A 14,763-nucleotide genomic window follows, 5' to 3' on the forward strand; every position below is an offset into this window, starting at 1 on the left:
TATTAGTAATTTAAGGAATTTTTTAGCTTTCTATTGTCATCCTTTTAAATGTAGTTTGTCCAAATGTAAATTTGAAATAACGCTCCTTTTGTAGTTAATTGCTAAGAATCTTAACTTCCAGTTGCTTTTTTTTAATACTTGGTGTCCAGTGGAGTGGGTAAATGTCTCGTTGGAATTAACTTCTGAATATATCTTCAGATATACTCCCTTTTCAATTAATAAAATGTCATCTTAGTTTATGTGCGTGCAAGTCAAACCTGATTTCCTTTGCATATTCTCTAATCTTTCATTCAAGCAAACGTATCTAGTTTCTTATTTTAGTGCAGGTCAGTTTAACTTTGTTAATTGCAAATGTTTTGGTTATGGTGCCACTTAACTTCTTGGGTCAAAATATAGATTGATGCTTTGCACCACAAAGCAACAGTAAGTACCAATATTACTGATCCAGAGTAAATGGATTTCACCCCCAACCTGACCTGACCATTGCTATAAGTAGCACAATCTCAGACAGACTTGAATCTGTTTGAGAATGAAATGCCAAATATCGATTAAGAACAGAGGGCACAGATAGATCATTCCATCCTGGATCAACACAATCTGGTGTGATCATAATTTTTTTTTTAATCAGTCCAAACATGTAACTCAACACAAACCTGATGCACAGAGGGTTTTGTCAGGCGTGGCTGGGTTATCGTCAGTGAGAACAATTTGATGGCATGACTTTACCTTCAATTCTCTGACAATTTTTCAATACTGAAATGGGTACTGAATAAATTTCTGTAGCCATCGCAGAGGAAACATTGTGGAATCATACAAATCTAATGTTTTTTTGTTGCAAACATAGATCACAGCAGTGTTAGCTTTCAAATGATCATGGTGAGACTCCAGTAATAACAAGGAAACACAATATAATGTTAGGTAGAGACAAAATGCTGGAGTAACTCAGGGGGTCAGGCAGCATCTCAGGAGAGAAGGAATGGGTAATGTTTCGGGTCGATACCCTTCAGTCTGAAGAAGGGTCTCGACCCGAAATGTCACCCATTCTTTCTCTCCTGAGATGCTGCCTGACCCGCTGAGTTACTCCAGCATTTTATATCTACCTTCGATTTAAACCAGCATCTGCAGTTTTTTTCCTATAATTTAATGTTAAATTGACCATAGAAGAAATGTGTAGATGGTTTGACAAGTAATCTCTAAGTGTTGCCAAACTTCTGCAATTGCTGTAATCCAATTGGGAAGATTCTTCATTTCATTTCTTGAATTGTACAGCTGAGTGTGGTATTTACTTTTGGGTAAAGGCAGTGATGGCCATTTCTGCAGATTATTTAGATGTGCATGTGTGTGGACTTTCATTGGTTCACTCCTGCAAGCAGACAACTTTGCTCAGGGTGGTGATAATCTGCTTGAATGTTATTGCTGCTATATTCATTGATGGAATTGTGAGCATTCTCGCATATCTTAGAAATTTTGTCATGATTGTAAGTTGTTGCAGCTCTATGAATACAGTTGTCCAGTTATTGCATAATGCAGAGACTGCAATGAATTAACAAGGGTTGGTGAGACATGTCTCCACTTCACTGGGGCGGAACTGGATGTCCAGAAAACATGGACAGTGTTAATTGTTTCCAGTGCTTATCTTATGTCTTTATTGTTCTATTTTATAGCAGTTACATTGCATTGCCAAGCCACTACAAAGGGCAGGAACCATTGAAGGGATATAATGTGGCCTCTTAATTCTGTTATGGTTTGCATCCCATAATTACCCATGTTCTCTGAACTGTTGTAAATTGGATTGCTGGCTACTTTTGAATATTAATGGATAGAATTTGCCTTTGGGAAAATCAGTTGAGGTACTTGAGGAATATAGGGCACACTGGATTTTATTTTCTTGGTAATATTGAGCTGACTGGTTCCCTTTATCCCACTTGGAGGTAGAATTTAAAGAAAATGTACATTACATTGATTCTTGAGCTGATTGAGATGTTCTGGTAAAGGCAACATTTGAGAAATGTCTTATTTTCTGTGCAAACAAATTGGAGTGGGGTTGCAGTGGTAAGGTTTATGATCTCTGCTTTGTGAGATTTGAACCCAACTAAATTGATCCAGGTTGAAGTTGAAGACATTAAAAATGGTGAGAAAAGCAGAGCCCAAATGTTATGCCCATTAAATGTACAAAATTATATAACCTCTTGGAGATACACAAATGATTTGGAAAATGTTGCAAATCCAATAAAATATGAAACTTGAGATACCGATGCTTGCCTGGTATTGATTTTCTTAAGCATTTTGCCACGGGATGCTTTCATTAGCTTGTGTAAGTAGTTGCTGATGACTATTACAGCAGCATTTGTTCTAAAAGGAAGCTTTGGTCCATAATTCTAGGATTTCTGCTTGGTCTTCAAGGTGGGCTTCAACAAAAACATTAGTGAGTTGCATGGACATCCGATAATATTTTTTCTAAATGGGTTGAACTATCATTTATGATAGATTTTTTATTTTGTATTTGGTGTAAACATATGCTGATGCTAAACCATAATTATATCAGAATTATTTTTACAAGTTGTTGTTAATCTGTTAGGGCCTTTGGGTGCAGTGGAATATTACTGGTAAATGCATTAGAAAAATTACCAGGTCTAGAGTGTAGTTTCTTTTTGAAATGTGAATTCTGATTGTTCTCCCTGTTCGGGGTGTCAGTACGCACGTGGGTTTTTATCGTTCCCGTGTAGACTTTCAGTTCCCGGGTAGTATATGGCCAGATCAAATGACAACTGGATACTCTGCTCCCTTTCACTTTAACATCACTTTTCTGTACTACCAACTGTTGGATTAGATTCATACATATACTATCTGCCTAAACGCCACCTGTCCAATACATGAGTCTTTAATGGACTGATTTAAAGCTGTTCTGTATGTTCAACCTGTAGTAGATTCCATCCTGTGTTTAGAGGTGATGTTAGTAGTTTACTAATTTTGAGTATTTCTTCACCATATTGTTATTTTCTGTAATGTTAAATATACAGCAATTAAAATCGATGCCAATTCGTACAATTAATCTTTGATCGCATGCATGGTTGTAAAATACAAAATATTGCCTTGTGTAGCAGTGAGGCTTCTGAGAGGTTCTAAATTTATGTATGGGGACAGGAGAGGGCCAATACTCAAAATATACAGCAGAATATCTGTTTGTTGTATAAAAGGTAAAACTAAAGGTAAAACTATGTAATATGACATATCAGCAGAAAATTACAAGACTATTCACAATATTGAAAAATAGCAAATGGGTGTTGGACGTGTGTTCTGTTCATTTGCTGTTGACAGAGAAGCAAATTTGAAATGTTTCAATCATCCATTGTCTGAGGTAAAGTGGTGTAGACAAGCACAATTCGCAAAGCTTGGAAATTGGCAAGCAATATTTCAAAATCCAACTGCAAAGTTGTTTTAATTAAAACTTTCTTGGCTTTCATCATCAATGTGGCTGCTGTTTTTGGCATTGTTTCTTGTACAGTTTAAAAAATGATAGGAAAATTGGCCAATTGAAGCACTATGTACCACTGTGCCAATCTGAACTTAATACAAGGTATTTACATAAAATGTGCTTTTTAATCTATTTTATGTAGTGGAACATCTCCATTGGCATGTCTGAATGCTATGCTTCACACTAATTCTCGTGCAGATGATGGAATGTTTTACAGACTTCCAGGGCGGATGGGTCTTTATACATTGAAGGTAAGAACTATTGTTCCATTTTGTTGCCGTAAATGTAGGGATTTCCAAGCTTGCAGTTTGTGAGTAGCATAGGTGGAAACTGTGGCTCATTGTTTAGTTTAGAGATACAGTCCAGAAATGGGCCCTATGGCCCACAGAGTCCGAGCCGACCAGCGATCCCCACACACTAGCACAATCCTACACGCACTAGGGATAATTTACAATTTTACCAAGGCCAATTAGCCTTCAAACCTGTGCGTCTGGAGTGTGGGAGGAAACCGGAGCATCACGGGGAGAATGTACAAAATCCATACAGACAGCACCCATAGCCAGGATCGAACCTAGTCACTGGTGCTGCGGGCAGCAACTCTACCACTGCGCCACCGTGCCATCCCTTTCATTTGAGCTTGCCCATTTACATGTTCACAATTTTTCTAATTGGCATTTTAATCTGTGAGGCACCAAAAACTGCACAATCTTAGTTTATGGGAGAAACCCAGCAAGGTGGATGGGACTGATTTAAGTCTGAATATCTGGGATCCAAGTGTCACATACACCCACCAGTGGACATTTGGACATTCCTGCTCCAGGGATTTGTAAATAGTAATGCTTGGTATGGATGGCTTCATTATAAATTGAAGGATACAATTGTTGTTAAGGAAGTAATTTCAGAATAAAGTTCCTATTCTCTCCTTGTTTTGCACAAAACGGGTTTTACAATAAACTTATTTCCACCTTTTGCTCCCATGGTCGTTTTGAGGGTCTCATCCTGGGAATATCTATAAATCACATGCGCTGAGACATTGACCTTTTTGTGTCCCAATATTAGTATCATTTTTTAGCTATGCCTTGTGCACTGAGAATTTGTCCTTGAGGATACAGCTAGCGTGAGAGGGTGTGTATAATGCAGCCATGAGGATTTATGAATCACGATCCAACTGAGTTCTTATGACCAGTGTTTTTTTAATTGATACCTGTCCTTTAGCATTGATTATGTAGAATTAAACTGTGAGTGCAATAAGTCTTTGAAAGTGGACGTATCTCACCAGAACAATATCATCGCTTTACCTTGGGCTCAAAATGTTGTGTGGCTGCTAAATTCTGGGGAGCTGCAGAGAGCAGATTTTTGCTACAAAACAAAAATGTTTTGCCAATTTGTTGACACACAACAAAAGGTTTTTCACTGTACCTCAGCACACGTGACAACAAATTAAACTAACTATAAGCTTATTTTTAACAGGTTGCAATTCTCCAATTTGAGACAAACGTGCTTGTATTCATTCTGGCCTCTGTTGTAAAATATGATATTGATATTTGATATGGGTATGATATTTTCAGCGTATATTCTTCTTACCATTGACTAGTACCTCTTAACAAGCGTTTGTTCTGTTTATGGCATTGGAATGCTGCAGCAATGGTCTACTTTAATATATTGATTGAGACCAGAATGGATTGAAAGCTTGAAGAGCTTGTGCTTTGATGTCCAATAAACTGATTTTTATTTTTTAAATCCTAATTTAACATGTGACTGATGGTTGTCTGTGTTAGTGTAAATTGAAGTGTTCTGGGCATCAATCTTGATTGTTGGCTACTCAAGTTGATTGCAGTGTAATGTTTTGCTGCTGTGGTTAGTTATTAAATCCTTCAGTTTTTGTGATTGAATTGTAGGGATGGATTTACATGCTTTATCAGGGTTGTTTGTATTTTGTTTAGAATCCATTGGTAAAAAGTGGAGGTTAGAGACATAATACACCAAAATTGAAGAGAAGGAATTATTTAAATTACAGACATTAAATCCCTAAATTAAATATTGAAGGTACTAGGAAACACCAGGGCTTTGCATCCCAAGACAGGGTGAATTTGGCAAGAAGCATATCAAAAGTTTTGGTCTGAGTTCATGGGAAGAAGAGCAGTTGGGTATTAAGAGCTGATAAAGGGAAACAAGGTTTTAAGGAAGTGCTGGCATATTGGCAACGGAAAGATTATGGTATGACTGATAGGTATATTGAAAACCAAGAACAAGAGGGATTGCTTCAGGTTGCAAATGGAGTTTATTCGTATGGATTAGATGTTAGAAAGCCTGTGGTGTTGGAAAAGTAATGGTGTCGGGGAGAAGGCAGGAGAATGGGGTTCAAAAGGAAAAATAGATCAGCCATGATCGAATGGTGGAGCAGACTCGATGGGCCGTGTCTTATGATCTTCCCATTTGAGTAGATCAGCCGAGTAATATTCAGAATGGACAAAGGGGGCTTGATTTCTTGGAGGTGCATGTTCTTTTTGAGCTAAAGTAGTTAAACCTGATGCAAGGTTAGAACCATCTTGTTAAAGGGTAGTATTGTTACTTGGAAATATTAGGGAAACTTGTAGAAAAGCATTGGATGGAAATAATTGACAGGGTGGTGACTGTCTGGAATTCCCTGCCCTGGCGGGCAGTGGAAACTGAATCATTGGAAGTTTAAAGTGGAGTTGAAGAATTTTTTGGTAGATCGCGGAATAGAGTAGGATGGAGAAATGGCACGGATGAGGACTTGGGACCATTATAGATCGACGATGGTCATGTTAAATGGTGGGGCAAGCTGGAAGGGCCTGATGGCCTCCCCCTGCTCCTATTTTCTTCCGTATATCAGCTCTTTTGAATTTTGGTTGTGCGTTAAAACATTAATAATATATTTCATGCTTCGTGTCATTAGAGGTGTGCGGTTCCACAAATAAGGCAATTGAAACGTTTAGAACATTAATACAACATTTGTTGTGTTCTAATGTGTTGAAATTAACTGTCAAGAATGCGGACAATAATGGAATAGCAATGTTCTGATGCTATTGAACGTTGAACTTCCCTCTAGTTGCAATAGAGGGAAGCACCATGACAAACTCTCCAGGAGACATTTATGCACCATATTTCATATCTTTTTAATCTACCTTTATAAGAAAAGATGCAATGACATTACCAGCAAGAATACATTGCAAATGCAAAAGAAGTTTGTTTGCAGTTGCAGTGCAATTTATTGGGTGAGGACTAGTCATGATGGAGCACTTCAGTTTTATTTCCAACTAGACCAAGTGGACCCATTGGGCCCAAACCTCTCCTGGATTGGTGCAGCACCCTCTCCACTCCCCTCCCCTCCCCTCCCCTCCCCTCCCCTCCCCTCCCCTCCCCTCCCCTCCCCTCCCCTCCCCTCCCCTCCCCTCCCCTCCCCTCCCCTCCCCTCCCCTCCCCTCCCCTCCCCTCCTCCTCCTTCCACTCCCCCCCATCTTCCCCTCCCCCCACTCCATCCCCTCTCAACCCCCCTATCCTCCCCCCACCCCGTCCCTCCCTCCCTCCCTTAGGAGATAGATTTAAACTTTAAAATGTGAATAACTTTAAAAATATAACACCAATTTCAATGAAACTTCTTCCATTAGCACCAAAGGAACGACGGTGAGTAAGGTGGGCCTAAAATTGTCGCACTATCGTGTACCGTTTTGACTGTAGTTCAGGAACAGACAAACTAACAAATGATAGTTTTAGTATCTAGATGATGAAACAGGGAAAAAATGTACCATTGTGGTTGTACTACTGGGCTGGTAACATAGAAATGATGAGCTCAAATCCTACAAGACAGGTTGTGAAATTGCACTCAATAAACCTGGTCATTTGTGGGTTGGTTCCAGTATGGTTTCAAGAACTGCTGCATTGTCTTAAGTAAATAAATGGTTCAAGGATAGCCCTGGAGCAAAGGAATGTGCTGGTAGTGTCTGGTGTGCCATCTGCAAGATTTGAGTATCATTGTCTGATTGACCATTTATGCTTTAAAGGAAGCTTGAATTGGGGGATGAATGATAACTTGTTGCTCTCATGCTGACTTGACACATTTCTTGAATTTCCTTCATATATTAATTATATGGCTTTAATGCTTTCAACTTGCGCATTCTAATAATGTCTTCATATCCTTGTGTTTATAAATATCTGTTTTCTCTCTTCTCTGACACTGAGTTTTAATCTTCTTGCCACTCTGTTTTCTCGCAATGTCAATGTTCATCTGGTATAGTCATATCAGCATGAAGGTATGAAGACTGTCTTAATCTTATCAGTCAGTGAGTGGGAACCGAGATTTTAACCAGAAATAGTGCATGAATTGTGTCAATCTTTTTCCTCCTAAACTGTTTCCAGTAATTATTTTGCTCAGGTGCTTGTGTTTTCTACTTGAATCTTGAAATTGTTTTGCAAATCTAGTACAATATCAACTGTAGGGCAAAGTAATGAAGCAACAGACCTCCATAGAATGATTGAGATTGAGATGTTTCTAATGTTTAGCACATTATCTGGGATGATCCAAGATAACATCTTTTGAATGTAATTTCCCTTTGTTTAATGTTCTGTCTACTAATCATCAGTACATTCTCTATCTAGAACTTGTAGGTTAAAAAGCCTTTTGACAATGTCGAGTTGATAGGAATTGCTTTTGCTACCCAAAAAAAAGTTGAACACAGGTCAATAGTCAATCAATAGTCAATAGTCATTTATTTGTCACATACACATAAATGTGTAGTGAAATGAAACATTACCCGCAGTTGAACAATAAGACCAATAAGAATAATCAATAAAAATGCAATAACACATACAATCACAAACTAACACCAAACAAAAAAGAAACATCCATCACAGTGAGTCTCCTCCAGTCCCTCCTCACTGTGATGGAAGGCCACAATGTCTTTTCTCTTCCCCTGCCGTCTTCTCCTGCGGTCAGGCTGTTGGAGTTGCCACGTCGGGGTGGTCGGGGCTCCCGACATTGAAGCCCCCGCTGGGCGGTGAAAATCCCGCGGCCTATTCCAGGCCGCGCCGGACGGTGAAAGGTCCGCGGCGGGCCGACCCAAGCCCCGCGATTCGGGGCGGGCGAACACGCTGCCGGTGCTCCCGATGTCGGCCCCCATCCAGGGGCCAGCGGGCTTCCGACGTCCACGCGGCCCGCGCCGGAGCCTCCGGAGACGAGTCGCAGCTGCTCCCGCAGCATCCGCAGGCAGCCAGCGCCGCAGGTGGTGAGTCCGGGCCGCGGGCTCTGCGAACCAGAGCCCCAGGTGGTCCCAGGTGCATGGCCGATGGTAGGCCGCAGCGGGAACGGGGACACGACACAGAAACAAAGGTCGCGTCTCCGTTCGGGAGAGAGAATTTTACAGTTCCCGTCCCGTCCCGTCCCCACACACACATAACATACAAACCCTACACCATATTAAAACTACAATTCATACAAAAACAACAAAAAACACAAAAGACAGAAGGACTGCAGGCAAGCCGCAGCTGCGACGGCATTAGGATGTTGTCTAATATAAAGTTTCTAAGTTATTGGGAATCAATGGGGAAAGATTGTTGTGAAATTTGTACCCGTGGCAATGTTTTTTTTCAGGCAGCACTACTGTAAATTCCGTTTTCTTTTCTGCCCACAACTAATATGCTGAAGATGCAGATTAGGGAGAATGTGGAGGCAGTCACGTGCAGTGTTAAGTTGACAGCATTGGGGATTCTGTTCCAGGTAATTTCATTTTTTAATCATGTAGTCGAATACTCTTTCAGTAACAGGAGGGATGTTCACCATAGTGAGTTAAAGAAATCACTTGTAGGTTTGCTGCTTATTAATTGCACTGTTAGTGCAATTGACCGACGGTTTGGTACTTAAGTGTTCTTCGGTTGAAGTCAAGTGGTGATAGACTTTTTGACATTGATACTTAAGCATCAACAAATCTCCCCGACATGAATATATAAATGGACTTTCTTCTAGCATTGCGGCTCAAGAAGAAGTATGAGGGGAGAGCTTGCAGAGACAGTTTTAAGGTGGGGGGGGGGGGAGATTTAATAGGAACCTGAGGAGTAACTATATCACGCAAAGGGTGGTAGGTGTATGGAATGAGCTGCCAGAGGACGTTGCAACATTTCAGAAACATTTCGACAGGTACATGGATACGATAGGTTTAGAGAGATATAGGCCAAATGCAGGCAGGTGGGACTAGTGTAGATGGGACATGTTGGCCAGTGTGGGCATGTTGTGCTGAAGGACCTGTTTCCACGCTATATCACTCTATGATTCTATGACAGCTAAACCTGGTAGTGTGAATGGCCAATATTGGGTGTAGGCAGGAGCTGGGTGTGGTGGGGGAAGAAGCTCAGACAAAGGCTGGTGATTTACAACATTTTGACAATCAGGAAATTCTATATACACTGAATAATTAACACGTGGAAAACTTTCTCAAAGTAGTTTTAAACATTATATTTAGTAGATACTGTAGAAACTGTTTATTAGCACGTGGCTGAAATGCTGTTCATGGATATGACTAAATTCAATACCTGTTCATGGGTTGTACTGAGTATTTTGTTCCACTTGTTATAAGAAGTTGGTAAATACTATTGGATTGCATAGTAGCCATTGTTATGGTAAAACAAACTGTTAACTCCCCCTTCCTGTTCCTGTTCTCCACATCTCCCACCACCCTTTTCAGGTTTTTCCCTGTTGTTGCAAAATCGTAGAAAATAAATAAATGGGTGTTTGATCTATGTTCATGTTCAGTTGAAAGAAAACTACCCAGCCTAATCTCATATTTTGCTACTAGTTGTGTAACACTGTAGGTCATGGTTCTCCAAGTCCACAACTAAGTACTTTTGAAGATTTCTCACTCAATCATCTGTTCAAGCAGTGGGTTTAAAAACCAGTGCCACGCTCCAAGATGATTCTTCCCTCATCTGTGACTAGTGGTGTGCCTCCTGTGACTGGTGGTGTGCCTCAGGGTTCGGTGTTGGGCCCATTACTGTTTGTCATCTACATCAATGATTTGGATGAGAACATACAGGGCAAGATTAGCAAGTTTGCTGATGATTCAAAAGCTAGTGGTTTTGCAGATAGTGAAGATGGTTGTGAAAAATTGCAGCAGGATCTGGATTGATTGGCCAGGTGGGCGGAGGAATGGATGATGGGGTTTAATACAGAGAAGTGTGAGGTGTTGCATTTTGGGGCGTCGAACAAGGGCAAGACCTACACAGTAAATGGTAGGCCTCTGAGTAGTGTTGTAGAGCAGAATAATCTAGGAGTACAGGTGCATGGTTCCTTGAAGGTCGAGTCGCAGGTGGATAAGGTGGTCAAAAAGGCTTTGGGCACTTTGGCCTTCATCAGTCAGAGTATTGAGTATAGAAGTTGGGAGGTCATGTTGGAGTTGTATAAGACGTTGGTGAGACCGCATTTAGAATATTGAGTTCAGTTCTGGTCACCATGTTACAGGAAAGATATTGTCAAGCTTGAAAGGGTTCAGAAAAGATTTACGAGGATGTTGCCAGGACTAGAGGGTGTGAGCAATAGGGTGAGGTTGAGTAGGCTGTGTCTCTGTTCCATGGGGTGGAGGAGGATGAGGGGTGATCTTATAGAGGTGTACAAAATCATGAGAGGAATAGATCGGATAGATGAACAGAGTCTCTTGCCCAGAGTAGGGGAATCGAGGACCAGAGTACATAGGTTCAAGGTGAGGGGGGGGGGGAAAGATTTAATAGGAGTCCGAGGGGTAACTCTTTCACACAAAGGGTGGTGGGTGTATGGAACAAGCTGCCAGAGGAGGTAGTTGAGGCTGGGACTATCCCATTGTTTAAGAAACAGTTAAACAGGTACATGGATAGGACAGGTTTGGAGGTATATGGGCGCAGTGGAGGCAAGTGGGACTAGTGTAGCTGGGACATTGTTGGCCGGTATGAGCAAGTTGGGCTGAAGGGCCTTTTTCCACACCATCATTCTAAGACTCTATGACTCTATCTCCCTTCTCATTCTTCTACCAGTTACTACAAATCTTTACTGGTTTTTAATCATTTGGATAAGGGAAATCAATCCTGTCAGGAACAAACTGCTAGAGGAACATAGCAGGTCAGGCAGCATCTGTGGAAGGAATGGACAGAGGAGGTTTCAGGTCAGGATCTATCTTGAAACAGGTAGAGTAGAGGAGAGATACCTGGTAGAAGGAGGTGAGGAGAAGGGATCGGGCCAGAGCTACCTCTCTTCAAACGTATAAGAGGGCTTGATGGGGTAGACATTGGTGTGGAACACCTTGAACACGGGGTGATAACCCATTCCTTCTCCCCTGAGATGCTGCCTGACCCGCTGAGTTACTCCAGCTTTTTTGTGATTTCTACCCAAGATCAGGGCCGATCATTTTAAACTGGGATACATGGAAATCCCTACTTGCCGGCAGTGTAGGAAGAAACTGCAAATGTTGGTTGAAACGGAAGATAGACACAAAAAACTGGAGTAACTCAGTGGGACAGGTAGCATCTCTGGAGAGAAGGAATGGGGGACAGTTTTGGGCGAGACGCTTCTTCAGAGTGAAGAAGAGTCTCGACCTGAAACGTCACACATTCCTTCTCTCCAGGGATGCTGCCTCTCCCGCTGAGTTACTCGAGCTTTTTGTGTCTATCTGTGGTGAATCTTTTCACGTTTGCCTGGCAGGTGGTGGAAGCTGAATCATTAGTTTTTAAAGTGGAGTTGGGTAAATATTTCAAAGATCGAGGGAGATGGAGAAATGGGACGGAAGAGGACTGGAGGCCAGTATTAATCAACCAGAATCATATTAATTGGCAGGGCTGCCTGCATCTTGCTTTGCCACTCAGCTTTGTTCCATCAACAAACTTGGATTACACTTAATCACCTCATCCGAATTATTGATTTGGATTGTGAACTGTTGGGGTTCTATCATCCCCAATTGCCTGATGATTTTATGCCGAGCTTCAACTCTTTATTTTCATTGTAATACTTGCATTTATGTATCTGCCATCAAGCTCAGCCAAATGGCTTATTGTCAAATTACTCAACTTTTTTTGTCTCTCATTTAATCTATTTTCTCTCTTCTGAACGTGTGCTTGGCCTAATTTCCCCTCAAACTGGGTAAAAATCCCCCTGAAGTCAGCACTTTTCTCTTTGAAGGGCATTGGTCCAATCCGTGAGAGGTTTTAACCTATCTTCCCCTCTGGTCCTTTTCAAATGTCCCACAAATCTAAAGCGGATTCCCCTGTGTTGCTTTTCAAGATGACTGACTACCTTTTGAAGGCCTATTTGCTTTCTAATTAATATATTTTTGCACAATCTTTTTCACCATCACTATCTTGTAGACTTTATGTATAATTTGTTTTTGTATGCTTGCCTGAATCTGATGTACCTGTGTTGCTGCTGCAAACTGGTACAATTGTACCAGAACCTCACTGTACAATATCCATGACGGTAAACTTGACCTGACTGCTCCTTGATGTGTTTCCCAACTCATTTAAAAATCTCTTTGCTGTACCATTGTCCCATCACCTGTCTCTGTTACAGATATAAACATGGGCAAATGGGACTGGTTTAGATGGACTCTTGGTCGGGATAGATTAGCTGAGCCGAGGGGCCTGCTTTCGTGCCATATGACTATGACTGTGATCACTGGCGGATGATGGACCCTTCTGAGATATACTGCAGCTGAGCAGGGGCTTCTTTGATTTCAGAGGCAGTGTACCATCCTGCAGTTATGTCTGCCTGATTTCCCCAACTGCAGAGTCTCCTAACTTTTACTCTCTCTCCTCCTCAGCCACTGTCCAACCGAGCAACCTGCATTGCTTTTATTTTGACTTTGACTACATAACACTAAGGAGTTCTCTTGAGAACGTATTGAGAAGTGCAACAGCACAGAGTGATGTGCCCTCAGGGGGAAGGGGGGGATGGGCCAGATTCTGGTACATGTGCAATTCATTTGGGATAGCTGATACTCTGCCTAGCATTTTTGCTCTTAGAAAAATCCATTGTTGTTTCTGAACTATCCTTTCCCTAGTATAAATACTTTTAGTTTTGGAAAGTTTAATCTCTGAATCTGCAAAATCGCGTGTTTTTTTGGGGTGTGTGAACTTGGTGGGCTGGAGGACCTGTTTCCATGCTGCATCAACTAGTTTTTTTCTTTTTCTTGATTCGTATGGGTGTCATAGGTTATGGGGAGAAGGCAGGAGAATGGGGTTAGGAGGGAGAGATAGATCAGCCATGATTGAATGGCAAAGTAGACTTGATGGGCCGAATGGCCTAATTCTGCTCGTATCATTTATGATCTTATCTGGAACTAGTTAAGAGTGTTTGATTGTCCTATGTACCAAAATGGAACAATTACATTCTTACTTACAGCAGCAAATAAACTAAGCAAATAAACAAAACTTCAATAAATTAAAAAAGAACAATATTAGTGCAAAACAAAATGAGGGCCTGTTTCCGTGCTGTATTTCAATTTCCACACAGCACTGTTCCATAATGGCACCATACTCCCTCTCTCTGAATGAGTACTTTTTGAATCCACTGCATTTTCCCTGAGAGCATGGTTCGATTGTATAGCACTCTCTTTGTATTACCAAAATTGCTCTTCTTAAGTCTGTAGAATGCTAGGAACTCGGCCTTCAGTCTCTGAGTTAAAGCTTGAGCAAAGAAATTAATCTAAAGAAGGTACTTCTTGATAAGGTGAAGGTGTGATGGCTTATCGGGAGAAGGCAGGATAATGGGCTTGAGAGGGAAAGATAGATCAGCCATGATTGAATAGCGGAGTAGACGATGAGCTGAATGGCCTAATTCTGCTCCTATTAGTTAGAGGGATCCTTTTAAATGTATGATGTGCTGTTTTATCTTGCTTGGGTAGGCTTGATGCTTCTGCTATTGGTAGCCCCCATCCATTTGCTCTCACTTGGTATAGAAGGGACATCGCCTTCACACCCTTGGGGAGGTGGCAACGAAGCCTTGGATGGCACACTGCTAAACTTTAGCCCTATTCCTGGAAAGCCACCTGATGGCCTTCGATGGGAGGTCAAGGAAGTGAGGCCTTTCAATGGTTTTTGAATGTCTCTGACAATGCATATCATATCATCATATCATATATATACAGCCGGAAACAGGCCTTTTCGGCCCTCCAAGTCCGTGCCGCCCAGTGATCCCCGTACATTAACACTATCCTACACCCACTAGGGACAATTTTTACATTTACCAGCCAATTAACCTACATACCTGTACGTCTTTGGAGTGTGGGAGGAAACCGAAGATCTCGGAGAAAACCCAC

At 41.4% G+C, this 14,763-nt stretch overlaps 1 protein-coding gene across 3 annotated transcripts in view; it reads left to right on the plus strand.

The window, feature by feature from the left end:
- The window catches only part of LOC144604569 (polycomb group protein ASXL1-like), a 75,962-nt gene that overhangs the window by 28,056 nt on the left and 33,143 nt on the right, over nt 1-14,763 (plus strand). For all 3 annotated transcript variants that reach the window (XM_078419156.1, XM_078419154.1, XM_078419155.1), the window contains one exon: nt 3,618-3,726. In XM_078419156.1, coding sequence (XP_078275282.1) covers nt 3,618-3,726 — 109 coding nt within the window. The remainder of the gene's footprint in view (nt 1-3,617; nt 3,727-14,763) is intronic.

The sequence above is a fragment of the Rhinoraja longicauda genome, chromosome 22 (assembly GCF_053455715.1).
Source record: "Rhinoraja longicauda isolate Sanriku21f chromosome 22, sRhiLon1.1, whole genome shotgun sequence".
Classification (NCBI taxonomy): domain Eukaryota; kingdom Metazoa; phylum Chordata; class Chondrichthyes; order Rajiformes; family Arhynchobatidae; genus Rhinoraja; species Rhinoraja longicauda.